This window comes from Bradysia coprophila, unplaced genomic scaffold, assembly GCF_014529535.1.
Source record: "Bradysia coprophila strain Holo2 unplaced genomic scaffold, BU_Bcop_v1 contig_151, whole genome shotgun sequence".
In the NCBI taxonomy this organism is placed as follows: Eukaryota; Metazoa; Arthropoda; class Insecta; order Diptera; family Sciaridae; genus Bradysia; species Bradysia coprophila.
Genome location: NW_023503423.1, coordinates 3,130,271 through 3,157,765, shown reverse-complemented (window position 1 = coordinate 3,157,765; position 27,495 = coordinate 3,130,271). Strand labels below are relative to the sequence as shown.

Sequence of the window (27,495 nt, the reverse complement as noted above, 5' to 3'; positions counted from 1 at the left end):
CTAAACAAAGCTATAACTGATTCGAATACAAAGATTTCCAAGTTAGCTCAAATCCAAATTAAAATGCTGGCGGTAAGGTCGGGCCGGCATGAAGGAAATTTGTAAAAAGATTCATTCATAGAAAAATTAAATAGAATCGAATGAAACGTTATTAATCTTAATGGTATCATGTCCGGAGCGATAGCGGAGGACTTGACGCAATCTAACTTCCCAAAAAAGAACGAAGAAATTTTTTTGAGACGCGGCAACTATATATAGGCGAGAATTTAAGTTTCTTTCCTTTGGCCTGTATCACCACAAATCCTATTCTATCTTATTCGCGCTTCAAATACGAGCAAAACGAGCTATCACTCGACTATGTAACTTTAAAATTGCCGGAGATACATCGTTTTGAAGTTGGTCATTTTGATAGAAAATGCACCAAATTAACGTTTTCCAAACAATCAAAATCTTTCAACTTACTCTGTATGTTTCTATCTGTCTATCTGTCTATCTGTCTATCTATCGACGGTCGATCTCGGAAACTAGTCAGCCAATCTCCATGAAATTTTGCCGGAACCTCAGGGTGGGCATAAAAATGAAAATGTGATACGCACTTACCCCAGGAAAAACCAGAATTTTGTTTTATTGGCCTCGAAGTGGTTTCTGAGTGTGGTTTTCGAGTGTGCGACCCATCAAATGAAAGGTATTCGTAACACGATTCAAACAAAAAAATAATTTAAAAAATCGGGGCAGATTCGTTTGAGCTAGAGTGATTAGAGTGACCAAATTTTGAGCTACTCGAGCGTAGGATGAAAGGACTAATATTTTTTTGGGTTATGAGAGATAGAGAATAACTTTCTTCGGCAAAGTCTCAGAGTTTTACGAGTAGAACAGAGGGGCATATGTGAAAAATGTCGAAAGTTGGAAATGGGTGTGTCAATTGGGGTTTTGGAGATATTTCTTGAATGGTGGCAGATCGTCAAATTTTCAAATTTCGTCAAATTTTCGAATTTCGTCAAATTTCGTCAAATTTTCGAATTTCGTCAAATTTCGTCAAATTTTCGAATTTCGTCAAATTTTCTATTTTCGTAAAATTTTTGAATTAAAACTGTAAACTGTTATAAAAAGCAGTGTTGAGTACACTTCTAAAACGACTGAAAAAATTGTGACGCAGTCTTTGAAATACAATTTCTAAAATGAATGATATCGCTAGAGTTGACGCTTTCAGCTTCGTTACGCAAAAATTAGATTTTACACCCAATTAGTTCAAACAAGCTGGCTTAGGTTTTCTCATCATCTGCCAAATAATTTTTACAAAAAAAAATTAGACTAGAAACAACCAAAATTTTACCAAAAAAATCTGCGTCACAGACAGTTGTGATTCAAAGGGGAATACGGAAGACCAATTAACTATAAGTTTCATTGAATAATTTCTTATAAGTTTTGAAACATCCTTTAAGGTAAGTTAAGACAAGTAAAAACCCATTTTCACTGACAATTCGTATGACATTGGAACTAAACAAATCTATAACTGATTCGAATATAAAGATTTCCAAGTTAGCTCAAATCCAAATTAAAATGCTGGCGGTAAGGTAGGGCCAACATAAAGGAAATTTGTAAAAAGCTTCATTCATAGAAAAATAAAATAGAATCGAATGAAACGTTATTGGTCTTAATTAGGACACTATGGTATCGACTCTATTAAGACAATGTTGTGCACTCATAGATCACACGAGCAACATCAACAATCCACGAATTTTAAATTTTTGTACAACAAAAGTATGCATCCTATCGATCCTCGTTCGTATCTCGATATGTTGCTTCGTTCGGTATATGGCCAATATTTTCAAAATATGAACGAAAAATTAAACGATGTCTACCCCTTTTTCTCTGAAACGTCAAAATTGATAGATACAGAGCATACAGTGCTGAGAGAAGGAAGTTTACAATTTTGTCATCGTAAAATATAACTTCCAAATATTTACAGTTGCAATGGATGCTAAAACCATAACAAGATATGAGAAAATAGATTTTCTGGGTGAAGGACAGGTGACAATTCAAATTAGCAAAAAAAAACATTCGGCGAATTCGTTAAATTTTTACCTTTTCGATCAAATTAGTTCGCTACGGTATACAAGGCCCGGGATTCCGTCTTAGATAGAATAGTTGCAGTCAAGAAAATCAAAATTGGCAGCCGAGAAGAAGCCCAAGATGGCATTGTAAGGAACCTTGGTTGATGTTTTCCCGTAATTCAACAAAAATCGTTGTGCGTTTTTGATACATTTTCAGAATCGAACGGCTCTGCGCGAGATCAAATTATTACATGAACTGCAGCATGAAAATGTGATCGGACTGTTGGACGTATTTGGTCATAAGTCGAACGTTTCGCTAGTGTTCGATTTCATGGATACCGATTTGGAAAATATTATTAAAGATACGAAGATCATGCTCACCCCAGCCAATATCAAAGCGTACACCATTATGACGTTGCAGGGACTGGAATATCTGCATCTCAATTTCATTTTGCATCGTGATCTGAAGCCGAACAATTTGTAAGTATCTGCTGTACAATGTACACGTCTACCACTATGGTGGTTGCATTTCGCCCATCGATCAAGCAACGCAAATTACGGCGACATTTCCATTTCAGATTGATCAACTCCAGCGGCATCTTAAAAATTGGCGATTTTGGTTTGGCCAAATTTTTCGGTTCACCCAATCGCATTTACACACATCAGGTGGTGACTCGATGGTATCGATGCCCAGAGTTATTATTCGGAGCCCGGCAATACAATGTCGGTGTTGACATATGGGCTGTGGGATGCATATTAGCCGAATTGTTGCTGCGAGTACCATTCCTTCCGGGCGACAGTGATTTAGATCAACTGACAAAGATATTCCAAGCGCTTGGCACGCCTACCGAAGAGAATTGGCCAGACGTTAAACTGCTGCCGGATTACATGCAATTCAAATCGTTCCCCGGTACACCGTTTCAGCACATTTTCACTGCTGCACCCAACGATTTGCTGCAATTAATCGAAAAATTGCTGGCACTTTGTCCGTCCAATAGATGCACTTGCACCGAAGCTCTTAATATGCCGTACTTTTCGAATAAACCGGCACCGACTGTTGGCGAAAAATTACCGATGCCATCGTCGTGCGTTCAACAGGAACAGAAGCGACCGAATTTGAAACGGAAAATTACCAGTTCCGATGGTGGTGTGATGCTCAAGAAGCGATTGCAATTTTAGTCAGAGAAAAACATTATCTTCCGTTCGATTTGTTATTGAATTTGTTGGCAATTTAATTTATTGATTTTCTAATTAAACGTGGAAACGATCGAGTCGATACTACTGCTTCTTAACATCGGGAATTTTCGCTTCATTTAACATAGACGTGAACAGAGAGCCCTTTGAAATATAAAATTTTGTTGGTTTTTCTATTCCTCGGTAGATACTTTGCCCTCTGATCCAAATCTCTATCTAAGTGTAGCTAAATCGAGGCAAATATAGCTCCGATGCGAGGGGCGAACCAAGAGTTACACGGTAACAAAGAGAGTTTCATCGACTCACTTCAAGCATTGAAGCATTGAAGCATTGTGGGCATTCATATGGGCGCGAGTTGTTGTAACCCTGTATGCCTTATCGTCTGAACCAAAATTCGAACGATAATTGAGTGAGCGAGTTTGATTCAAAGACTTTAAGAGTCAATTCGCCAAAACTTCGAACAGCTTATATGGAATCGGGATTCAAGCCGACGGCGACCCAATCGAGCTATGGCTCAAATGAATCGTCGTTCAATTCTGAGAATATCGTGGAACAACTTTTTTCCCGAAAAATTTTTATTGGGCTGTCATGGCCCTTAGAAAAATTTTCTCCGAAGTGGTCGCGAAAATGGTTTTTTATCAATTACTCCAACAGCCGAGTTGTGAATAATGTCAAATTGTGCACGTTTATAAAGGTCAATGAGCTGAATATTATTATAAGTCAGCTTCGGTGCTAGCTAGCACATTGAAATTAATTGCGGCTTGCCAACTTTCGGCGCCCTGGACTTTACTTAAATAGTCGAGGAATTCCAATTTTTAGAAATTTATTTGGAGGAATTCCACGACTATTTAAGTAAAGTCCAGGGTGCCGAAAGTTGACAAGCCGCAATTATTTTGAATGTGCTAGACAGTGCGTTGACATAGTGCATAAAAAAATGTAATTGCTCGTTGGAAATCTACTTACCGACATATACGGGCTTTACCTGGCCTTAACTCTTTGGTTCTGTAAAGTAATCATGACTCATGAGCAATACGACTTCACACCTCGCTAAATATAAATTTTCACTGGAAATTTACAAAACCTTGCTTGAATACCACCACGTATACATCCGAAATGTTTCCATGGCAAATGTAGACAATTTTAAGTTTACATAAGTGACTTGCTGTTAATCACGAGCATATGGATTGACTTTGCTGTTTAATATCTAGACAAATTGTACAAATATTCGTCGGTTTGTATCAAATATAAAAAATCGAGTTAGTCTGTTGCACAGCGCCTATCAAGTCTGTCTGAAAAATTCATGAAAATGCAACACTTTACGCTTCCGTCACAACGCTGACAAGTGTCGAATTTCTACTGTATGCTTTAAGTGTCCATTCCACTCAACAAAAAGTACTCCGTGAGAGAGCGAACTGTCAAATAAACAAAGGAAAAATTTAAAAAATTCCATTTTTTCTCTCACACGGAGTACTTTTTTGGTAAGTGGAAACTAAGCATTAACTCATACAACGAAACGCAGTTCCTGCCTCGGTTCCTGCTGTGATCTCATCTGGATCGGAATATTTTCTATGCTAGGAGCAGTGCAGTGCTTCCGTATAAACATTTGTACTCTAAATTCTTTTTAAACTGAAGATCAGTTTTTATTTACTCAACCATACCACAGCACTACTACTAGCATGAACACTGAATTGAAAAGTGTCAAATTTGGAGGCTTTATTTATAAGAGGATTGTTTAGCATTGTTTGTATTGTACAGTCAAAGGCAGCCAATTTTCAGCATAAATTTACTTCAGCTGTTTTTCAGCTGATCCACACATACAATCAAAACGGTTTATACTTGTTTATACGGTTGAAGCTGCTACACGCACGCGCATGATAGTGGTAAAACCGTGTAAAGACGTATAAACGGTGCTGATTGTTTGTATGGATCAGCTGAAAAACAGCTGAAGCTAATTTATGCTGAAAATTGACTGCCTTCGACTGTATTTCATTAGCCTCCGATTATTTTCTATGTTCATGCCAGGGCCTATTTTAAGGAATTTAATTTCCAAAAATTTCACAAATTTCACAAAAGTTCTTAAAATTTACAAATTTTGTTTTCTGTTAGATCACATTCCGAAGTAATCAGTTAAGACATGAAAAACAACTAAAAAGGCAGTAAAAACAACATTTACGATGCAATCTGTTGTGTTTTCAGATCAAATGACGAAAAGTGATGGAAAAATTTAAGAATTTTTGGAAATTTAATTTTCTTAAAATAGGCCCTGGTTCATGCTAGGAGCAGGGTTGTGATCAGATACATTTTAAATTATACTTTGCTCTGTCGCTTATTGACGAAAATTGGTATGTGACCTAAAAAATCAGTCGAACAGCAAGGTGCTAGACTATAGCAGCCCTGGTTTTAACGGAAAATATTTACACAGAGTGAACTGAACATGTTGACGTAATTTTACAATATCACGAAAACGTTTCAGGCTACCTACGTCGGTATAAATACAGCAATTTCGCTCACGAAAATTCATTCTATCAGTAGATAACATAAAAAAATGAAACTTTTAACAATCCTGTTGGTGACAATTTTGTTGGTTGTAAATTTTGTCAATTTAACTGGAGCAGAGGACTGTGTTCCTGGCTTGATCACATGTCCAACTAATTGGCCCGTCTGGTTTGGTATTGGTCCAACATGTAATCCAGCAGACTGCACCGAACCTGTCGAAACGACCGACTAAAATTGGACTCTTAACTTTAATGGACGCGCTAGATGAGAACTAAGAGCTTTTTCTGTTTGATTAGCAGATATGTTCAAATAAAAAATTATTTTTGAAAGAATCCACGAAAATTTCATTTTATTTTTGCAACACTCATCAACCAAGGCTGTAAACTTTGGGGAGGTCATGCAGGTACAGATACGCGGGTGACACACAACAGTTGATGATAACATGGCGGATTTCATACAAAAATTCACCTACTGTGATGATTATCATCGCCATGATGATGTGGTGAATTTTTTTTACATGTAAAATTATCAGAAGTGGTTTGTTCTTGCGTATCTAATGCTGAAAACAAACGAGGCATTCAAAACATGTTTTGGTCCTTGTTTTCATGACGAAATTGTCGCAACTGTCAAATAAAGTTAGAAATTTCTCTATCGAAAATTACGATTGCTGCATTTGTCAATGAAAACTAGGACCAAAATGCGTTTTCAATGTCTCGTTTGTTTTCAGCATAATAAAATGACGATCTGCGTGACCCTCTCCCCAAAGTTTACAGCCTTGTCATCAACAGCATATCGATAACAATTCTCGACATAAGTGCATCATTCAAAATATATGGCAAGCCAACCAAGCCAACACACTATTACATGGAAACGCACCGATATAAAAACCTGAATTTATATGAGAATTTTGGACAACTGCGTCGTGGAAGCCTCTTATCAACGCACTTCAAGCAAAAGTGCTTCGAATGATAGCTGCCAAGTAGAGTACTATTTTGTATGAATTTTTTTTCCAGATTTTTTTTTGCAGTGCCAAAATTTGTTCGATACACTGTTTCATTTCAGTACTCTATTTAGAGTACCACTCATGCTTGAAGTGCGTTTTTTAGATTTATCAGGGTGGGACGATCACCAAGGTGATCTTGAAACACAGATCTTGTGATCCTTTGTTTCCTTCCCGGTCATCATTTAAATCAAGACAACCTTCCGGTCGCCGCCAGGAATCTGTCCAAAGTGGCAGGTCCCAGGGCGACAACTTCGGAGGGTTGTACGACGTAATCTCCAAGGAGCCTGCGTCTTAGTTGAAGAAATTTAGGACATTCACAGATGACGTGTATGCCCGTTTCTTCTTCTAATCCGCAGGAGCACCAAGGAGTCGCCGAGAGCCTTAGCTTATTGAGGTGCCGATTCAGCCCGCAGTGTCCAGTAATTGCACCAACCACTCTCCTTATGCATTTCCGGTCCATGCTGAGCAAATCTTTAGCCCATCTAGCGTTCGGCCTCGGGAAGAATCGCTTCGTGTGAGCGCCTCCCTCGTACGCATTCCAGCGCTCCAAGTGTTTACCCTCCACCCATTTCGATCTCGCTTTTGCGCATATCGAATCGGGTATAGGTAGGTACGGTTCAAGCCCGTCTACGAGAGCAGCAGAGCCTGCTTTGGCAAGCTCATCCGCCTTCTCGTTTCCATCCACGCCAGAGTGTGCGGGGACCCAAACCAAGCAAATCCGGTTATTTTGACCCACCGAGTTTAGGTAGTCTTTACATTCTTTGATTAGCTTGGAGATCGTTACGGGTGACGATATTGCTTTTATCATTCCCTCGTTATCGATACAGACCGTTACGTCCTCTCCTTGCGTTCCCAAAGGCAGAGCTTCTTGAACTCCTTTGAGCACTGCGAAGACTTCCGCCTGGGGGACGCTGGCAAACTTACCCAGGTGGAACCAGCTGCCTTCTTCGCTTTCTGGTCTGAAAACGCCGGCTCCGGTCCCTACCGAGGTTTTAGATCCGTCGGTAAATATGACTTTACCTTCCCTATGCAGATCTGTGGGCCAGCCGTTTAGCCAGTCCTGTCTGCCTGGGAACCTAACATCAAAGTTCCTGGTAAAGTCAACTACCGGCGTCAGCCTGTCCCTAGGCATGCTAAACACAGGATTCGCAATCACGTTCCTGATTTTTCCATGCCCCTGTAGGAAATTTGGCGTCCACCAGCCATTTTGCGCTAGCCTGTCTGCTGTGGCAGACGCTCTGGCCTTAATTACCAGGTCCAGAGGTGGCAAATTTAGTAGCACTTCCATGGCCGCAGTCGCCGTGGTTTTCATGGCTCCAGTAACACAGATGCATACTAGCCTCTGAATATCACCCAGTTCCTTCCTAGCTCTTTCGATGTCGAGTCTAGGCCACCATACCACGGAACCGTGACTCACCATGGGTCTAATGACAGCCTCATATAGCCACAGAATAGCCTGCGACCTTAGACCCCAGTTCCTCCCAAAGGAGTTCCTGCAGATCCAAAAAGCCGCTAGAGCCTTCTGCGCCTTGTCCTTTACATGCGCTTGAAGTGCGTTGCTAATATTTAGATTCTGCTCATCTACCTGTTTCTGGAGTGCGATGACGATAAAAACAAGGTTCTGAAAAAACCTTGTATAAACAGGCACCAGAACAGATATAAAGTAAGGGGCCTACTCCAAGGTTCTGAAAGAACAGGTTAAGACACTTACAAATCTTGACAATTCAGACATGTATATTGTTTGACAACAAAATTTTTTTTTGTTAAGTTGAAATCGTCATATAAAATTTTCCAAACCTAGTTGGCGCTACAGGAAAATTTTGATCACACCGCCTTCGTGATCAACTCGAAAGTGTCTTAACCTGTTCTTCCAGAACCTTGGCCTACTCGACGCAGTAGTCAAAATTTTACATTTTTATGTTGGTACAAATACCACTGTAAGGACCAAAATAAGAACTTTTTGACCGTTAAACAAAGTTTATTGCGTTGGGAAAGAGAGTCGGTTGCTTTATCGACTTATCAGATTTTACGAAACAAAGTCAATTTTGACAAAAATTTTAAACACACTCCAAGAACAGGCAAAGTTTATGTTTTATTGAAGACAAACCCCATTTTTTAACCGGGCATTTTATAGACAATAACACTGTGAGAATAAAACCAGACCTGTATGTACCAGAAAATGAAGTTATGAAGCTGCCACACAGAAACCTCTTTTAAACCTGTGCCTACCAAGGTTCTGAAAGAACAGGTTGACACTTAGGAAGGCGTGTGAAACACAAATCTTGACAATTCAGACTTGAAAGTTGAAATTGTCATATAAAATTTTCCAAACCTAGTTAGCGCTACAGGAAAATTTTGATCACACCGCCTTCGTGATCAAAGTATATAAACACTGAAGGTAATGCAAATCCACAGTTACACACGGATCCAAACTTTCAGGTGAATTTTAGCTCCGTCATGTTGCACACGTATTGAATTCGTTTGCGTCAAGTTGCATCTAGTGGTGAATTTGGAACGATTTAGCGACGTTATGTTGCACACATATAAAATTCGTTTGCGTCAAGTTGTATTTAGTGCTGAACTGGAAGGATTTAGGGCCGTCATGTTGCACAAGTCTAAGTTAGACAACATACAAAAATGAATTCACCTAAAAGTTTGTACCCGTAATTTCTCTGATCCGCTGAGGGTCTGCATTACCTTCAGTGTTTATATACTTTGTTCGTGATCAACTCGAACCTTTTCTTTCAGAACCTTGGTGCTTACACCGTACTAACTCGAGGCCGTCTTCAAGAGAATGCCTTGTAACATCTGTTACATGTTAGATGTTACCACTGTGGTAAGCATACAAACGAAAGAAGCATAATATCCACCAATATTGGATGAATATATTCATGGTCTTTGTATACAACTGAAATTGGTTTAGTAACCAAATGACGGAAATGACGGAGTGTCTCAATTGAGAGTCTCAATTTGAGACATTACGTTTTCTCTGCGTTTTGCAAACATGGAAAACGTCAAAATGTAATCGGCAATATTCCTCGCTGCTCTCTATAATAATGTCATTGTCATAGTGTGAGAGGAGACTCCTCAGGGTGGTATCGGTGGTATCCAGAGAGATGCTAATATGACGACTGGGTCGTTTCGACGGATAGAGGGAATATGTCGAAAGATTTTAAAAATGTATTGAATTCTCTCTCAAAAACCCAACTGTCATTCGACATATTCCCTCTATCCGTCGAAGCGACCCAGTCGTCATATTAGCATCTCTCTGGTGATATCTCTTATGTGCTCACCATTTTTGCGCAAATTTTAGAAAATGAAAATATTTCTTCGGAAAACCGACAAGAGGTCCTGGTGAAGTCTTAGTTTAATCGTATTCAATATAATTGCAATATTCGATGGCTAAGGACAAAGTTTAGTTAGCAAAAAGAATAATCAGATGGTTGAATAGTCACCTATGTTAATAGAGGCTGAAATATCAAGCTTTTAACCTCACAAAATATAGTGTCACTCCATTCACCATAGAGTTGCATTCGAGAGGGGACATGATACTAATCGGCAGTAAAAAAAAATTACATTGCCATCCAGGGACGTTTAAAAATGACAGATCCACAATTCCATATCTCGAGTGTGACTCCTCTGGAGTAGATTCGGAATATTTTTACGAAACTACTAAAATTGAAACTCAGTCCCGGTGGAATTTTACAATTTTTGTACCGAAGTTTCAATTTTTTGCATACATCTTCCGGTTTTCTATTTGGTCTGGTGAAACTATCTCGAGCCTGGCCAGTTTCTTAAAGTTCAAAGGGGGAACCCGGTCTTGTTATTATTTTGTTAAAATTTTACTAGCAGGTAGCGCCATCTTTGCGTCCCTATTCTCTCATTTCAAAGGAGCAATAAAATTTTGCAAAAAAAACCCCGTCCGCAGAATACTATCCAATTATTGTAATCCAATACAATTGCTTGGAAATAGCCACGTCAGCACATTCCGCTTAAATAAAAACCTTGATGAAATGAGTGAAACAAAAAATCGACTAAAATAGCGTCGTCTAATCAAAATCGATTCGAACATGACATATATTATATACACACCATACAGACAAATCGTGCACCGCGGCTCACTATACTAAAACGTACGGTGCAAGCAACACCACCAACCTCAAAAAACACTCAGTCATCCAGTCGAGTCGATCAGAAAACTTTTTTTTATCACAATGGCGGATTCAATGGATTCAGGAAAAAAAATTACAATTACAGGTAAAAGACGGTATATTCCGGGGACTTTCCATCCTACGAATTGTTCGTGTGGAACTCATTCATCCGGAAAATTAGGAGTCAATTTTCGTGCTCCATTCGGGGGCATTTAATGTCAAGTTATTGTTTGCTGCTTTCAACAAAAAAATTCTCTTCAATTACAGTGAAAACACCGAAAGAAAAACAACAAATCGAAATATCCGAAGATGCCGATATCAAAGACGTGAGTGTTGTTGATAATTTTCGTTTTCCAACGTGTTGAAATGGTGCAGTTAGTTCTATGCATTGACAAATGAAATCATTTCTGTGACTATCAACAAAAAAAGAGTTTTGCATCAGAAAAACGTCTAGAACATTTTTTCCACTGGTGGTCGATAGCAACCGACGTGTCGGCATTACATATTAATGTTCAATTTTCATTCGATTACAGTTCAAACAGTTGGTGGCCGAGAAATTCGAATCTGAACCGGAATTGTTGTGTCTGATTTTTGCTGGAAAAATAATGAAGGACAGCGATACGCTGAAGGCTCACAATGTCAAAGACGGACTTACGGTGCATTTAGTTATCAAAGCTCCACCGCGACCCGAAAATGAAACGACTGCAGCACGTCCAGCGGCTGATGTGCGTCAAACACCATTCGGTTTAAATCAATTGGGTGGTCTGGCTGGTATTGGGGCTCTCGGCGGTGATTCGAGTACATTCATGGATCTGCAAGCTCGCATGCAGAATGAATTGATGTCCAATCCGGAGGTGATGCGAACATTGTTAGACAATCCTCTGGTGCAACAGGTGACGATTTTGTTACGAAATTTTTTATTGCTGTCGTGTCCGTGACTCTAGCATATTGTTCTATCTTGTTCACAGATGATGAACAATCCAGACACCATGCGATCGCTGCTAACCTCGAATCCTCACATGCAAGAGTTGATGCAACGAAACCCGGAAATATCTCACATGCTAAACAATCCGGAATTGTTACGACAAACAATGGAACTAGCTAGAAATCCATCCATGCTGCAAGAGCTGATGCGATCGCACGATCGTGCTATTTCAAATCTGGAATCGGTTCCCGGCGGATACAGTGCGCTGCAGCGAATCTACAGAGACATACAGGAACCATTGATGAATGCCCAATCGGAGCTGACACGGAATCCGTTCTCCGGTTTGGTGGACAATTCCACTGGCGGTAATAATCCGCAACAAGGATCGGAGAATCGAGATCCATTACCGAATCCATGGGCACCCAGCCAAAATCAAGGTGGTGGCACTAATAATGCACCGTCGAGTGGAATTCTCAATTCGCCGGCAATGCAGAGTTTGATGCAACAAATGAGCGAAAATCCATCGTTAATGCAAAATCTGATGAGTGCTCCGTACACACGGACTATGATGGAGTCACTAGCTGCTGATCCGAATATGGCCGCAAATGTAATGGAAATTAAAATTCCAATCGATTGTCACGGGCGCAGACTAAGTTTTCCTTTTCAATTATTTGTTTTAGCTTATTAGCCAGAGTCCGTTGCTGGCAAATAATCCACAACTGCAAGAACAGATGCGTACAATGATGCCTCAATTTGTACAACAAATGCAGAACCCCGAAGTTCAATCGATGCTGTCAAATCCACAAGCATTAAACGCCATCATGCAAATTCAACAAGGCATGGAACAATTGCGTTCTGCTGCTCCGGGTCTTGTTGGTTCAATGGGTATGCGTCCGACCATCATCATTCAAAATTGTTTTAGTTTTATGTGAGTGTAACAACTTCCTTTCTATCAATTCGCCCGTTCAGGTATTCCACCAATGCCTGGCGCACCACCAGCAACAAATGCAACATCTGGCACCACAAACACATTACCAAATTTGGCTCCGAACACACAGAATCCTGCATTATTTTCGGAATTTATGACCCGAATGATGGGTAGTATGGCAAGCGGAGCGAATCCGAATTTACCACCAGAAGAACGATATTCGTCACAATTGGAACAGCTCGCTTCGATGGGATTTATGAATCGAGAAGCTAATATACAAGGTGAGTGTTGGGTGGAATGGTTGCTGGCAGTGCTGTGACTTTAGTGTGTTGAGATCCCATTTTTATTTCTGGGTTTTAAGTGCATCGAACGTTAGAGTAGATCGTTGTCAAAGTCACGGTAAAAATTCTTTAATGTCATGTCCACACTAGTCTTAATGTAGCATGGGGTATGGCGAATTAAACGATGGTTTCATGAACTATACATCGGCTCTGTCTGCACATAATGATCTCATCAGAATAGAGGTCAAGTCTCTTGTCTTGTCAAATTTGAAACGCGTAAACAAACGAAAATCAAAACAGCCACTGTCCAAATCACGGTAATGTACTTCCCTTAGAGTATAGCTAACATTCCGTATTCAAATCTGGGCCACGTTACGCATTTTTTTTTTCACTTCGCATGGATTGTGTACGTACACATTTACTTGAACAACACCATTCTCTAATTGCTCTGTCAATTGCGAATTGTTGTGTTATCTGTTAATCTATTTGTAACGACCACTTGACCGATGTTAAAAGTATATGCTTGCGCCTGTTTATACTATAATGTTATCGGATCATTGACATTTGAATCTAGTTGAATGTATAATAGGTAGATTTTGCACTAGCGAATTATAAGAAAAATGAAAATTTTTAATGTTTTTGCTCCTTTCTTAAAGTTACGCGATGTAAGGGGTCATTCAATTAGTGTGCACGCTAAATGGGACGATTTTTAAAACCCGTGCTCGCTAACGTACGCAGTTTTTCTGGTCTGACCCCTCTCTCTCCAAGACTATTTGAAGTTGAATGTGAAAAAAATGCAAGGTTATAAAAGAACTGGTAAAGACACTTCTGGGTACAGTTTGTTCAGTGTGTGCCAACAATGTGTGTCCTTGGTATCCAGGATACCGCGGGAAATCTACCCTGTTCAGCTGGAATAAATAATGAAAAGTAGAAAAAAACATAGCTAACGCCGACCCGTACGAAACACCTATTCGTATCAAAAGCCTTTAATGTGAAACTCTTCATTTCTCTTACTTCATTTTCTTCTCTGCTGAAAAACTATTCTCCCTTTAAAATCACTTACACTATCCACTCTTTGCCTTGTTATCATATACAGCTAAATTGCCGGAGGCAATATAGACAGCCCCGTACGAAGACAAATTTCATAAATTCCTATTTAAACAGCTATATACCGCTATATTTACCTATATTTCACTGTAAATAAACATTTCACCGATGAATATATGCTATTATATAGCTCTATATGCCTGTATATAGCTCAATATAGCTGTATATAGGTATATATAGATGTCCATATATGGAATGCCTGAAACCCCACACACATAACAAATTATTTCCATGTTAACAGAAACTCTCTAAGTATCATTTTTCCCAAGATATTTCTATTTTACTAAAATCCAATATGGCCGCCGGCAGCCATTTTTTTAGGAGACCGGAAATAGTACCGACGCTTTCCATTCGTTAATACCTTTCAAACAAAAAAAAATTCATGAAATTCGGTCAAAATTTACTCGAGATATTGTCAAAATACACCACGTTCACTGTACTTCCGAGTAGCCAGATAAGAGCTCACTCCAAGAGACCTAGCTCACGCTCCGGAGAACATAATTTCATAAAAAAAAATTTCTCTCATTGGTACGGTCAATACCTATCTAATAAAGCTAAAACAGACGAAATATGTTCAAATGTGGCCGACCTACAAGCAAAAACTGCTTGCCGCCCTGTGCCTGTTCCACACCAAGGGGTCTAACTCACGAGTCGGTCATCCGATTTCCACAAACTTTTTTTTTGTCGATCGGTATTGTAAATACCTTTTATTTGACGTATCACTTACAAGTTTAACGTTTAAATGTCCGGAGATATCTTCGAAAAACCGTAAAGCACTTATTGGGCCACAGCTCGGGAGGGGTCGATCCAAAATCACTCATCTTCGAACTTAGCCTGTCTTTTGACATTACCAAACGGGAAAAAAAGAATTTTCAAAATCGGATGCGTTTTACTCAAGTTATCGTGCAGACAGGCAGACGGACAGACGGACATTTTTTTTTCGCGGATTTGGCATCTCTAGACAACCACAATAGGTTTCCCCTTACTCAGGGAGTCCAATTCGACGTGTTACAAACGTATGCGTAAACCTATAAGACCCCAGTACTTCGTACGGGTCTAAAAAGATGATAACAGGAATGAGTATACGACCGGAAACGAATCGAGATCTTTTGTAGGAAACTGAACTGAACTGTGATAGGGATCAAACGAAAGCTTTCGCTCGCTTCACTCACGATTTCAGGTTTTAGAAAATCGATTTTCTTCATTTCGAAATGCACTTTTTCCTCTGATCTCGCGTCAAAGGAACAAGATTCAAACGTCTGAACATTTACTTGTCAATTTTTTTCACTTGCTCCGCTCGCGCTATGTATCTTGACAATTTCATTCATCCGTAAGTCGCTCCTTTTATTCTGACGAAATGAAGAAAAACATTGTTTGTTAGCTCGACAAATTACGATGCCATATGTGTTCAGGAACATTAAGGGGGGTTAAGGAGTATATTGTTTCAGTAAGATAAATATTCTGTCCCGGTACAATCTCAACATTTTTACAGAATTATTCGGTCGCATTTTAGTGGAAAATTCACGAAATCGGATTTTGATGTTCCCAGTCAATGGAGTGCCTATCAGGTCTATGGTATTTTGTCGCAAAATTTGAATTAGCTAATTGAATAGGGACTTTTAAGTTTCTAAAAAATCTCAAATATGCTCAGAACTTTTTCCTATACTTCGCTAATGTCCCGCGGCTCCTTATAACTATAGGTTTATTCCAAATACGAATTGTCACTGACCGAACGAACACGATTTCACCCATAGACTGTTATGATCAGAGGAAGTGAACCGAAGACTAGTTAATTATAACTTGCCTTGGGCTACTTGTCAAAGTATTTCTTTCTCTCTCATCATAATAGTCTATATTGAGTTTAGTGTAAATATTGATGAGGCTATGTTTGTATGGATGACATTTGACAGCAATTTGACAATTCGTATGGCCTTGGACAACGCACTGCTCTTAGCATAAACATAAGAAATATTTGGAGGCTGATGAAGTCACACTGCGTGGTAGGCACTGCGTTTCTTTCGTAAAGATAGATGACTTGTTTTCGTTGTATGAGTTAAAACACACAATACAATCAATCTTAAGCGGTAGCTCTCATCACAAAAGCCTTCAAATTGGACATTTGTCAAAGGAGTGTTCATGCTAGGTGCAGTGCGTTACCTTGGAACAAAAATATAAATTTTTAATTTTGCTCTTAAATTCAATTGGATTTTAATTAATTTTTTCTTTCAGCGCTGACTGCCACATTCGGTGACATAAATGCCGCTGTAGAAAGGCTTCTCGCTTTGAATCAACTATCATTAAGTTAACATCCCTGTTTACGTTCAATGAGGAATCCAACCATCAACAACAACAACAATTTCTTCTTTTTTTACGAGAAAAATATTTTCAAAATTTTGATTTTAGTTATATGATTACCAGTTTGTCTATGAAATGAGCTTGGAGGAGAAAAAGAAGTATAGACAAAAATGAAGAGAATTACTTTTTAATGTAGATATTGTATCAGTGCGGGATATGGGAATAAAAAAACAAAACAAAAATAATATTCGGAACTCGTGTGAATTAATCAGCAATAAAATACACAATTTTTACTCTTTAAACAGAAAAGGCCATTTATATAAAAATTTTAAAAAAATAATTAAATTTCCTAGGACCTGCAAACATTTGATTCAACAAACAAACAAAAAATTCATTCCGATCGAAATGTTACAGCAAAAATTGATGTTGCAAATTTTAAAACACAGAACAAAAAAATGGAAAACAAACAAAAAAAAATTAATTAATTTATGAATGGATCACGTTACAAATTGCACGTTGTATTTTTTATCGATCGATTGAATTTCAAAAAATTAAAATTTAAAATTTATTTACCGTGTGTGGGTCACACGCGAACAGAGAGAGCATTTCCTTTTCTGGTTTGAAAATGAAAATTATATTTTTTATGAAAACTGTTGATTAATAAGCTGGTTAACAGTTGCTGGAATGTAATTTTTAAAATATAACTTGAATTTGTGGCAAATTGTTATTTATATAATTGAAAACGTAGTGGAGGAAAAATAAAAAAAAACACAACGCCGAGAGAAAGAGAAAAACATTCATTTGACATTCATCAAGTTCTTGTTATGAATAAAAAAAAGTTTTTTTTTTTAATTAGAACGATTGCTACACACAAAACAATTTATATGTATACCACTCCCTCTACTTCTCCTCCCCCGAGAAAATATTTTTTTTTTACTCAAAAATGTGAGGTTAAGTTAACTTTACTTCACGGGTTCCAAGCAACTTGACCTAAATAGTGCCAAGCTTTACCTCAAGTTTTCGAGTAAAATACCTTACTTCACAAGGCTGGAAATGACACTTCTCGTGTATTTACCGACCTCAGCCACGCCTCGATCGGTGAATTTCACACAGAGAATTTCCACTTTCACCATTTGTACCATTTGGTAAGGTACTATGCATTATGTTCGATTCAACTTGAAAAAAAAGAGAAAAACTTGGTTTTCACGAAGAGGGTGGGGGACGAATGTAAAATGTATAGCGAATGAACGTTTCGAAGAAAGAGAATTTTCATTTTTCCTTTTCTGATTCCGGAACGAAAAACCATCCTTTTAATTATCTCTATATTTATCATTCCAAATACACTATCAGTCAAATCGTAAAATTAAAAAAATTACAAAAATATTGTATAAGAAGTTGTATCGTCAGAGAAATACATTATTTGTGAAAAGAAATTTTCGTTTTTTATATGGAGCAGTAAATAGCCGCAATACAAACGGATGTCAGCCGGCCGAGTAAAAATGTACCAAGTTCAGAGCGGCCAAAATTACAAGTTGTAGGCGTTGTAGGTCGAATTTAGGAACCAACCTCCAGCACCTCACACACATCGGAAATAACCCAAATCCATCAAAAAACAGATGGAAGTTAGGAAGAGCATTTTATATTCATTCTATTTCACATTCAGCTCGGTCTACTTATCTACTTAGCTCAGGAAAGCGATCTGACCTGGCCTGAACCACTTGATTTCATTAAAACCTGACAGTTTAACCCGAAATTTTCATACAAATTTTCAAGTCAACCTGTCAGGTTTCGGGTCAGGTGAGACCTGATCACTATAATCAGATTTCAGGTCGATTCCGGTCAGGTCAAAATTAATGAAATCAGATTCAGGTCCAAACAGGTTCAGGTATATTTTCAGGTCGACTTGACCGAGCCTTACATTGTAAATCATTGTAGACAAAGCTTTCGAAAATGTTTTTAATTGGAAGAGACTATTGGCACCTTTAATAGTCTCTTTAAAATACTGTGTAAGTAAAGGCAAAAGGTGGGGGAACTTAGAAAAGACCATAAGGAGTATGTTTGAGGTTGTTTGAGGTGTCTCAATGCAAGCTGCAACGTCCTGGGAATTTTCATATTTAACAAGGAAAAGGTACAAACACCTCAAGGGGAAAATGGGCTCCAAAACCCAAAAAACGAAAAAAAAAATTTCTTGATTTTTCGAAAGTCTACTGTTACTGTAGGGTAATTAAAGGGGTCGCAAAAATAGATTTCTGATAGTGGAAATAACGGTTTTGAACACTGTGATGGCACTGGGTGCCAATAGTCTCTTTATAATAATGTGGCTAATGGCATCGGGTGCGATTAGCATTTATATAATATAGAGACTATTGGCACCTGGTGCCATTAGCCACAGTATTATAAAGAGACATTGGCACCCGGTGCCAATAGCATATTCGTTTTTAATTTCCCTGTAAACAAACAAAATATCGGTTGAGTTGGAAAAAACGAATTTTTAATTGAAATTTATATGTTTCTTGTGTTTTATCAAAATTATCAAACAAAATTAAAAAAAAAAATTGAGTCGCAATTAACTTTTAAGTGCTCTCAATTTCAATGAAAGTAGATAAATAGGTATGGCTAGTCCATACAAGTCGGAGCACATACGAATTTGCATGGCGCCCCCTCAAACGAACTCATTTCTAGTGGAAATTTGCACTAGAAATGAGTTCGTTTGAGGTGGCGCCATGCAAATCCGTATGTGCTCCAGCTAGAACAAATTTGAACGTTTGGCCATACCTATCTATTTACTTTCATTGCTCAATTTTCCACATCGATGACCCTGTGTTCGTGCAATTAGATTCCGAATATAAATTCAGCTGTCATAGTCACACTAATTTAGTTAATTTTGACGACACAATGAAGTTGTTAACAAACATTGTTCCGTTTCTGCTGTTTCTGTTCTTCATAGAATTTATAAATTCGGATCAGGTTATGCATATTTTCTATGTAAAAAAAAGCTCTAAGATTTTTTTCAGCTTATTACAGTTATCCTTCAAAAATGCTACGGGCGCTGCAATAAAAAGTATTGCAATGCTTCAATTAATTGCCGGCCGCTAAATCGCACATCAAAACTGGTCACGTTTGATATTTATATTCAACCAGGAGTGATATTGGAAGCGCCAATCAATGTAATTTCTTGTGATCTCTATACCGGCACAATCTAATTTACAAAACAATCTTACCTCGTACTTCAGATCGAAATAATTGCATTCAAAAAGTTTAGAACCCAGTACCGTCAGCATATGATGAAAACGAAGACAGAGGTATGCCATCAACTTGCCACGATGGATCATCCGGTATTTAGCTACTTTCGTAGGAATTGGAAACGGCAACTCATTGGAAATTTTTTGGACCCGTGTCCGTTTACTGTAAGAATGTAAATTTGGGCATCAAGTATAACAGATGATTACAAGCGAAATAACGGCTTTCAGGGTCATCGATATATTAAACCGTACGTGTCCAATAACAGCTACACTCCATTGGTGCCAGTAGGTGAATGGAGAATGGATACTAGGATATCGAAAAGTATTAACAATTCGGATGAATTGCTAATTTCGTGGTCCAATTTTTATGAAATTAAACCTACCAGTGCTCTGGAGTTTTGAATGATTTAATCGTTAAAATGAATTTTTATGTGGTGACGGCTACCATTATAGTTTCATTAGCGTTTTTGAAAAATGTTGAAATAAAGGACATTTTGGGCATAAAAAGGGATGCCTTTACTATTATGAAAAAGAGAACAAAAAGTAGACTTCCAACGAGGTAATTACATCTTCAGGCACTACGTTTTCCACGCCATTAGTCGTATAAATTTATACGTCAGAGAGAGCTTTTTTCTCCTTTGTTACAATCTGTCAGTTTTTATATTTTGCGATTTAGTATGGAAATGAAAACTAAAATTGAAATATCTTTGCTGTTTTAAGTTGTTTTTCACATTTTTTTGACCAAAATGTTTTAAAGTGTGTTTGGAATCGATTGACATACTCGTTGATACGGAGAGTAAGTTCCGCCTTCGTATCAAATTTCTCTCTTTGACGAATAACATAAACAAACTCCACCATTAAGTAAAACATCGCCTGGATCCCTAGACCTGATTGCAAGGTCTGCTGAGAGAGAACTAAAAAAGTGTGGTTTGACGAGTGTAAAACATTGTAAATGTTATATAAATCGATCGAAAGCGCTTGTTATTTAGTTCTACACTCGTTTTAAAATCACGATGCGCTAAAAATCTTCATAATCGATCATTTCAATTTACCCTGCCTTTACATGAATCACGTAGCTCTAGTATGTATGTATTTACAATTCAAAGGATCTACAAACAGTAAAATTCAAAGTTAAATTCAAGATGGCAAGCAAGGGCGAAAAAATACCATTAGGTAGGACGTAGCATGCAAAAAAAAAAAATGGAAATCAGCCAAAAAAAAACTTCCGTTGTTCGATCGTGGAACTAAACATTAATTCAGATCCAGAGGCGCGTTAGCGAGTATGCTTTCAATGTACGACAAAATTGATTGAATGTAAAAGAATTTCTTATCGACAGCGGAAGACTATATGGAAAAACTGTATGTACCATTTAAATGCATCTGAGGTTGGCTAGTACCTTGAGCTACAATCTACATACCTAGTTGAAAAGCGAATTATCACTCAGTTGCATGATGGTTATTTATGACATCGAGTTCAATAGTTATTAATGCAATTCAGTGTGCAAATTCGATACTTATGCGACCTGTTTGCAATGTCAACCGTTTTCATTCCGTTTTACCTCCGTGTCAGAGAAATGATAAGCGCGGCCACTCATGGCTGGGATAGAACACCCAACACGCCTGACGATGACAGATTGATTACATGTAACCGATGGGAGAAAAACTCCATCTAAAAATCCAACCAATATGTCAAAAATATATGTGAAATTGAGAGACGAAATGAGAGAGGAAATTGTTGAAAAAAATATGCCTCAGGCGTGTTAGCCATGAGTGGCCGCGCTTTTCATTTCTCTGCTCCGTGTCATTTCATACAATAGAGCACATAGTTACTGTAAAGTACACGGAGGCAAAACGGAATGAAAAAGGATGACTGTGAGGCAACCTTAACTTTTAACTGATTGACTAGACGGGGGGCATATATTCATATAAAATACTTTGTCAGTCAAAATTTTACGAAACAAATCAGAAAATCCTTTTAAAGGCTCAAATGAAAAAAGAAAATCCATGAAAATTGAAAAATCCATACAGAATCAGTAAAAAGAATCCGCTGAAAATCCTTAGAAAACGATGAAAAAAATCCTTGAAATGTGTAGATCAGCTGATGAACAGCTGAAGCAAATAAATTCTGAAATTTCACTCCATCTGGGAGTTGCGGGAATCGTTAATTATTTGTACTGGCGCTCATCATTACGATTGGTTAAATACCACATTTAAAAAAGATGAAAGTTGAACTTGCAAAGATTGTTCTGTTAAGTAAAAGGACAATAAAGCCGACAGTGTGAAAGCAGGCATCAATAACGTTGTAACCGAAATGATTTCTGTTACTCGAATAACGTTATTCGGAAAACGAAATCAATTCGGTTACTCGAATAACGTTATTCAGGAACCGAAATGAATTCGGTTACTCGAATAACGTTATTCAGGAACCGAAATCAATTCGGTTACTCGAATAACGTTATTCAAAATCACGAACTAATTTCGGTTAATTTATCACAAATGCATGCAGATTACACCAAAGATCATTTCCAAGGACTGAAAAAATACAAACTCAAACTTACAGACACAATTAATCGATCTCTGTGGGTCGGGGGTCCATTTTTTGTATGGAAAAGTTTGGGGCACTCTCCGGTACATTGTTCGTTTTTAGTCTCTGATCGATATCATTTCAGGTACCCTCGTCCAACTTTGGCAAGCTGTGCAAAGCTCTCGGGAAGGTGTATTTTCCGTTATTGTAGAAAAGTCTAGACCCTAACATTCAAAACTAGTATTTTTATGGGTCTACAAAAGTAAAATTTTTGTAGAGAAATAGTTATTTTCATCATAAGGAGAGAAATCACGAAATTACAGTAGACATACATACGTATGCAAAAATAATTCTCGTTGGATACGAGTTCACATACATACTGTGATTGAGTGTTTTCTCTCCATAATGAACAGAATTTTACACGCTTTTTGATACGAAAAACAGAAAAAACAAAAAGAGCAAAAGAGAGTGAGAGAGTTAGCTCGCCTTCGTATACATCAATTCAAAACAGGTAGCATGCGAGTAAAACATCATTTCTATCCCTAGACCTGTTTGCAAGGTCTTCTTCTTCTTCTTCTTTTTCAGCCTGTTTCTATCCACTGCTGGATGTAGGCCTCTCCAACTTCTTTCCATTTCGTACGATCGATTGCCATCTGCTGCCAGTTTGTACCTGCAATATTCTTAATTCCGTTTGTCCATCTCTCTGGTGGTCTACCTATAGCTCGTCTTTTATATGGTCGCCAGTTCATGATCTTTTTGGTCCAACGTTCGTCTGTCCTTCTTGCAATATGTCCCGCCCAGCTCCATTTTAGAGATGCTATTCTTTCCATGACATCAACCACCCTGGTTTGTTGTCGAATCCAGACAGGTTTTCAGGGCGCGATTTCGTCTGTTTTCGTATCATGAAGCGTGTAAAATATATAGCAAGGTCGTTTTACTCGTAAACTTAGCGACATATAAATAATTTACGCTGTGACGAAATATGAATAAATCATGAACAAGATGAAGCAGTGCTCAGACAATTTTAACGATCTACCCCCCTAACTAGTAATAACAGCAGGTAAATCACCTAGAAATATATTCACAAAAATCCTTCTTGTAGGATTTCCACCGATTTTACGTCATTTTTTACACATTTCGCCATTGAGCGACCTAAATCGTCTAGGAGGGAGTGGCACCCTTGTACACTATCGATTAGAGACTAAAAAGGAACAACGTACCGGAGAGTGCCCCAAACTTTAATTTTTCCATTCAAAAATGGACCCCCGACCCACAGAGATCGATTAATTGTGTCTGTGAGTTTGTATTTTTTTCAGCCCTTGGAAGTGATTTTTAGTGTAATCGGCAATAATTTGTGATAAATTAACCGAAATTAGTTCGTGATTTTGAATAACGTTATTCGAATAACCGAATTCATTTCGGTTTTTGATTAACGTTATTCGAGTAACCGAATTCAATTCGGTTCCTGAATAACGTTATTCGAGTAACCGAATTCATTTCGTTTTCCGAATAACGTTATTCGAGTAACAGAAATCATTTCGGGTAATAATAACGTTATTGGGGATGCCTGTGTGAAAGTGTTAAGTTAGCATTTTTAAAAAAGACCAGTCCAATGGAAATTAATGTTTGGCTCTTTTTCGGAGATATTTTACGTCAAACTTTCTTTACATCGGTTACATAAGCCACTGTAAAAATTATTAACGATTCCCGCAACTTCCTGACTGTAGTCCAGGTTTTTGTTCGAAAACGAGCGTTCATCTCCCATTGGTTTGTCATAAATGAAACAATTTTTTTTTCATATGGATGATAAATATCTTTGAAAAGCAATCTCTGCCCAAATACAAACATTTCCAACAAAAATACTAATTTCTCCTTGATGTCAACAAAAAATTAAAATTTGGTGCTCGAATACGAATCGACGAAAAAAATTCAAATTTCGAAATTCTACAGAAAGACTGCAACCGCAGAGCAACACATTTTTGACATTTGTCATTCCACGACAACCGCAGATTGAAAACAAAAGAAACGACTCAAAACAGCTAAGTAAAACTGTGAAAATTCTTCAAATTTTCGGTTTTGTACATTTGGGAAAGTTAAGATAGTGCGGTGGTGCCATTCAACAAGCGACAATGTCGTCAACGTCAGAATATTTTAGTTCATCTCCACCGAAAAGAGCGACCACATCTTCCGCATTAAAGTTAAGGTTTGTCAACATGCATCGATGAGAGAGAGCGAGAAATTACGCAAAATAAATTCTTTCAACACACAGACCATCAGTGTTAAATTCACCCGCACACGTTATGACATCTTCAAATTTAACCCTACCGTGGAGTCCATGCGATATGTCCTGGGCGATGCAATCCACATCCACTGGTGTTATGGAATTCAGGGGACAATCACAAAATCCTCTGTTGTGTAAACGGAAAGCTGAAACAGAGCCGTAAGTTAGATTGCGAAGCGTACTGCGTGCTGTGTGTGACGGATTACGATTGGAATCTAAACGAAACTCATTTCAGACTATATGCAAAGCCAAAAAAGTTGATAACCGAAGAGAAAATGGCTGAACACCTACAGGGACTACACATATCGCCCGATTTCACTTCACATAGTACACCAACGTTAGAGGACTACAGCAGTGACTCCGTGTCAATGGAATCGGATTCCAGTTCATCATCCACAGACTGTCCATTTTCATCGGCGCAAGATCTTGAACAGAAATTACGAAATGCTCAGCGAATAACGATCTGCGAACAAATTCGAAAGCTTCAAAATGAACCAGTCATACCACAAGTAAGAGATGCTGTGCGAACAGTGTGCGATTGTTGATTGTCTGATTGTTGTGTTTTATGACGTTCCAGGCGATACTAAGTCGATTCGAACGACCGTGTACGGCATTAGTACTGTGGCAGCCGCCTGCAAAAATAACGGAACTAATTGCGTTGCAGCGGGAACGGAAAGCTATGAGTGATGACGAGCAAGATAATAACAACAGCACCTCGCTCGACTACAATAATTCGATGGACTTGGATTTGTAGTGTCAGCCGAATTATGTTGCGATATGCTGCTCGAATTTTCTAATTACTTAGTTTTGTGAACGTGGACGACGTGGACTGAAAGGATTTTATAATGAATGAAATACAATTTATATTTTGGCGGTACCTAATCCAGTTTGTCTCTTTTTACTTGAACTGTGTCGCATTTCAATAGCTTCAATTAAGCAATACTCACAACTCACTCACATCGGTGACCTTAGAAAATGTGTTGAATCAACGCACTTCAAGCTGAGACACTGTCTATTTTTGGTACCCTATCTAGAGTACCACTCATTCTTGAAGTGCGTTGGTTGAATATTAAAAATGATTCAGTGACTAAAACCACTAACAAGAATAGACCGGCTGAAGCCTGGTGAGGTCTTTTTTCATTTTTTTTTTCAATTTCTGTTTACTACTAGCTTGGTACTCATTCAAGTACCACTTTGGTATTCAACTACCAAATTTTGTAATTATAAATAGGCAGGCGAGCCGATTAATTTCATCAGTCGATGTGCAGCTCTCAAACAGTAAACATATATACAACTACAACATCCGTATTAGTCAACTACCACTTTGGTAGTCAACTACCACTTTGGTAGTCAACTACCACTTTGGTAGTCAACTACCACTTTGGTAGTCAACTACCACTTTGTTAGTCAACTACCACTTTGGTAGTCAACTACCACTTTGGTAGTCAACTACCAAATACTCGATTTATAAATAGACCAGCAGGCCGAATAATTTCGTCAGTCGGTGTGCGTCTCTCGAGTAAGAAACATCTTTGCTGCTATATAGTTTGGGGGTCTGACTACCAACAACTACCAAACTTTCAAATTGCAATGTCTGCTATGAGCGATCGGTTACCAGATAACAAATAATAATTGATTTGCCTGGTGTTGGTTTGCTCATAGTAGCATTGCAATTCTAACTTTTATCAATCACATTTGATTTGTGACACAGACGGACTGACGGACGGACGGACGGACAGATGAAGTGCCCACAATCCTATGGAAAAAAGACCTAAAAATTTTAAAGGAGTGGAAAATGCAAAATAGAGGATGGCGATAGCGACAACGGCGAATTGGTTTAAGAAAACGTTCAGGTTTTGATTTTATGAAAAGAAGAACTTTTTCAGATGAACCTTTCGAAGAGTGTGAACTCTCGAATTTCAAAGAAATCAAATTCAAGAATTCGAATCTCTTGGAGTCACCAAGTTTACTTTCGAGGAATTATAACTGAGGGACTTATAATCGTTCTTCCAATTTTCCATGCTCCTTTCTTCCACATAAGAGTTGAGTTGTTTCGGCTGTCGCCCGTTCTTCACAAAGTTCTGAAAGAATGCAGGCTAAGTTCTATATAGGTTGATCACAAAGGCTCTGGAATTGCAGTGATTCCTCATATAATGCTTGGAACAGGTCAAACTCAGGTTACGGAGAAAGTAAATTCAAATCTAGGTGGAACCATCGAATCTTGGAAGATTTTTTGTCGACATCAATCAGTGGCTTTCAGTTGCAAATTAATGTGGTTGCTACAGCAGGACCGTATTAGCTCAGATTTGTGGAACGGGATGTCAAGCAACTGATGTCGACAAGAAATCATTCTAATTTACGATCAATTTCTTCTGTCGATTGAGTTAACTGTTCTGGACTTTATTCCGCTGACGACTCCAAAGTGAACGGTTTATGCACTAAAATTTTAAATGAAAATGAAAAGAAATTCCAATGAACCGTTCAAATTTTGGTGTCAGCCTCCTTCAACGTAAGTGTCCTAACATGTTCTTTCAGAACCTTTCAGTTTTTCATTCATCAGGTTTTTGACGTAAAGAATGTAATTGAACGTTAAATGTACAGAGGAGTGCAGTGAACCAAGCTGTGCAAGGAAACCAAGGAAACGTAATGTCAATATAATTTTCAATGAACGTCAACACAAGGTATGGTCGAATGTCAAACTTTGTATGGAGCGGAGGACATAGCGATTTCATATAAACAAACTCACCTCTCATGATCGCTATGTCCTCCGGTTTGTATGAACGGACCATACCTGGTTTATACTTTCATTGATAATTTTCCCATGCAAAATAAAGCAGTTAGATCCTCTCCATCCTCATTGTATTAGTGTGAAATTAATGCAAAAACGATTGATGGCCAGTGTTGTCGGTCTATAGACTTGATTTCAATAAAGCTCAGAGTGGGACAGAGGTCAATCAAAAATCGGTATTACTTATCGTCTCAGGTCAAGTCAGCTAATTTTAGAAAAGAGGCCT

The 27,495-nt window shown here is 38.2% G+C and overlaps 3 protein-coding genes across 3 annotated transcripts; all 3 read left to right on the top strand.

Annotated features, from left to right (window-relative positions):
- The first annotated feature begins 1,880 nt into the window (after positions 1-1,880).
- On the top strand, positions 1,881-3,332 carry LOC119074477 (cyclin-dependent kinase 7). The gene is made up of 4 exons (XM_037180622.1): positions 1,881-2,031; positions 2,103-2,201; positions 2,272-2,534; positions 2,633-3,332. The coding sequence occupies exons 1-4, from the start codon at positions 1,975-1,977 to the stop codon at positions 3,231-3,233; spliced, it is 1,020 nt and encodes a 339-aa protein (XP_037036517.1). The 5' UTR covers positions 1,881-1,974; the 3' UTR covers positions 3,234-3,332.
- A 7,305-nt stretch (positions 3,333-10,637) lies between these two features.
- On the top strand, positions 10,638-17,804 carry LOC119074475 (ubiquilin-1). Its single transcript, XM_037180616.1, has 7 exons — positions 10,638-11,004; positions 11,166-11,224; positions 11,432-11,791; positions 11,867-12,430; positions 12,504-12,708; positions 12,793-13,032; positions 16,369-17,804. Exons 1-7 carry the CDS (start codon positions 10,962-10,964, stop codon positions 16,443-16,445), a joined length of 1,548 nt encoding a protein of 515 aa, XP_037036511.1. The 5' UTR covers positions 10,638-10,961; the 3' UTR covers positions 16,446-17,804.
- Positions 17,805-24,176: 6,372 nt separating this feature from the next.
- Positions 24,177-25,363, top strand: LOC119074473. Its single transcript, XM_037180615.1, has 4 exons — positions 24,177-24,403; positions 24,470-24,640; positions 24,717-24,990; positions 25,059-25,363. The coding sequence occupies exons 1-4, from the start codon at positions 24,330-24,332 to the stop codon at positions 25,233-25,235; spliced, it is 696 nt and encodes a 231-aa protein (XP_037036510.1). The 5' UTR covers positions 24,177-24,329; the 3' UTR covers positions 25,236-25,363.
- Positions 25,364-27,495: the final 2,132 nt, after the last annotated feature.

Excerpts from the sequence above, each read along its gene's own strand:
- LOC119074477 (XM_037180622.1), top strand. The coding sequence starts at position 1,975 with ATGGATGCTAAAACCATAACAAGATATGAGAAAATAGATTTTCTGGGT. Across the intron at positions 2,032-2,102 it reads ATTTTCTGGGTGAAGGACAG|TTCGCTACGGTATACAAGGC; the intron begins GTGACAATTCAA and ends CGATCAAATTAG. Across the intron at positions 2,202-2,271 it reads AAGAAGCCCAAGATGGCATT|AATCGAACGGCTCTGCGCGA; the intron begins GTAAGGAACCTT and ends ATACATTTTCAG.
- LOC119074475 (XM_037180616.1), top strand. The coding sequence starts at position 10,962 with ATGGCGGATTCAATGGATTCAGGAAAAAAAATTACAATTACAG. Across the intron at positions 11,225-11,431 it reads AAGATGCCGATATCAAAGAC|TTCAAACAGTTGGTGGCCGA; the intron begins GTGAGTGTTGTT and ends ATTCGATTACAG. Across the intron at positions 13,033-16,368 it reads TCGAGAAGCTAATATACAAG|CGCTGACTGCCACATTCGGT; the intron begins GTGAGTGTTGGG and ends TTTTTCTTTCAG.
- LOC119074473 (XM_037180615.1), top strand. The coding sequence starts at position 24,330 with ATGTCGTCAACGTCAGAATATTTTAGTTCATCTCCACCGAAAAGAGCG. Across the intron at positions 24,404-24,469 it reads TCTTCCGCATTAAAGTTAAG|ACCATCAGTGTTAAATTCAC; the intron begins GTTTGTCAACAT and ends TTCAACACACAG. Across the intron at positions 24,641-24,716 it reads CGGAAAGCTGAAACAGAGCC|ACTATATGCAAAGCCAAAAA; the intron begins GTAAGTTAGATT and ends AACTCATTTCAG.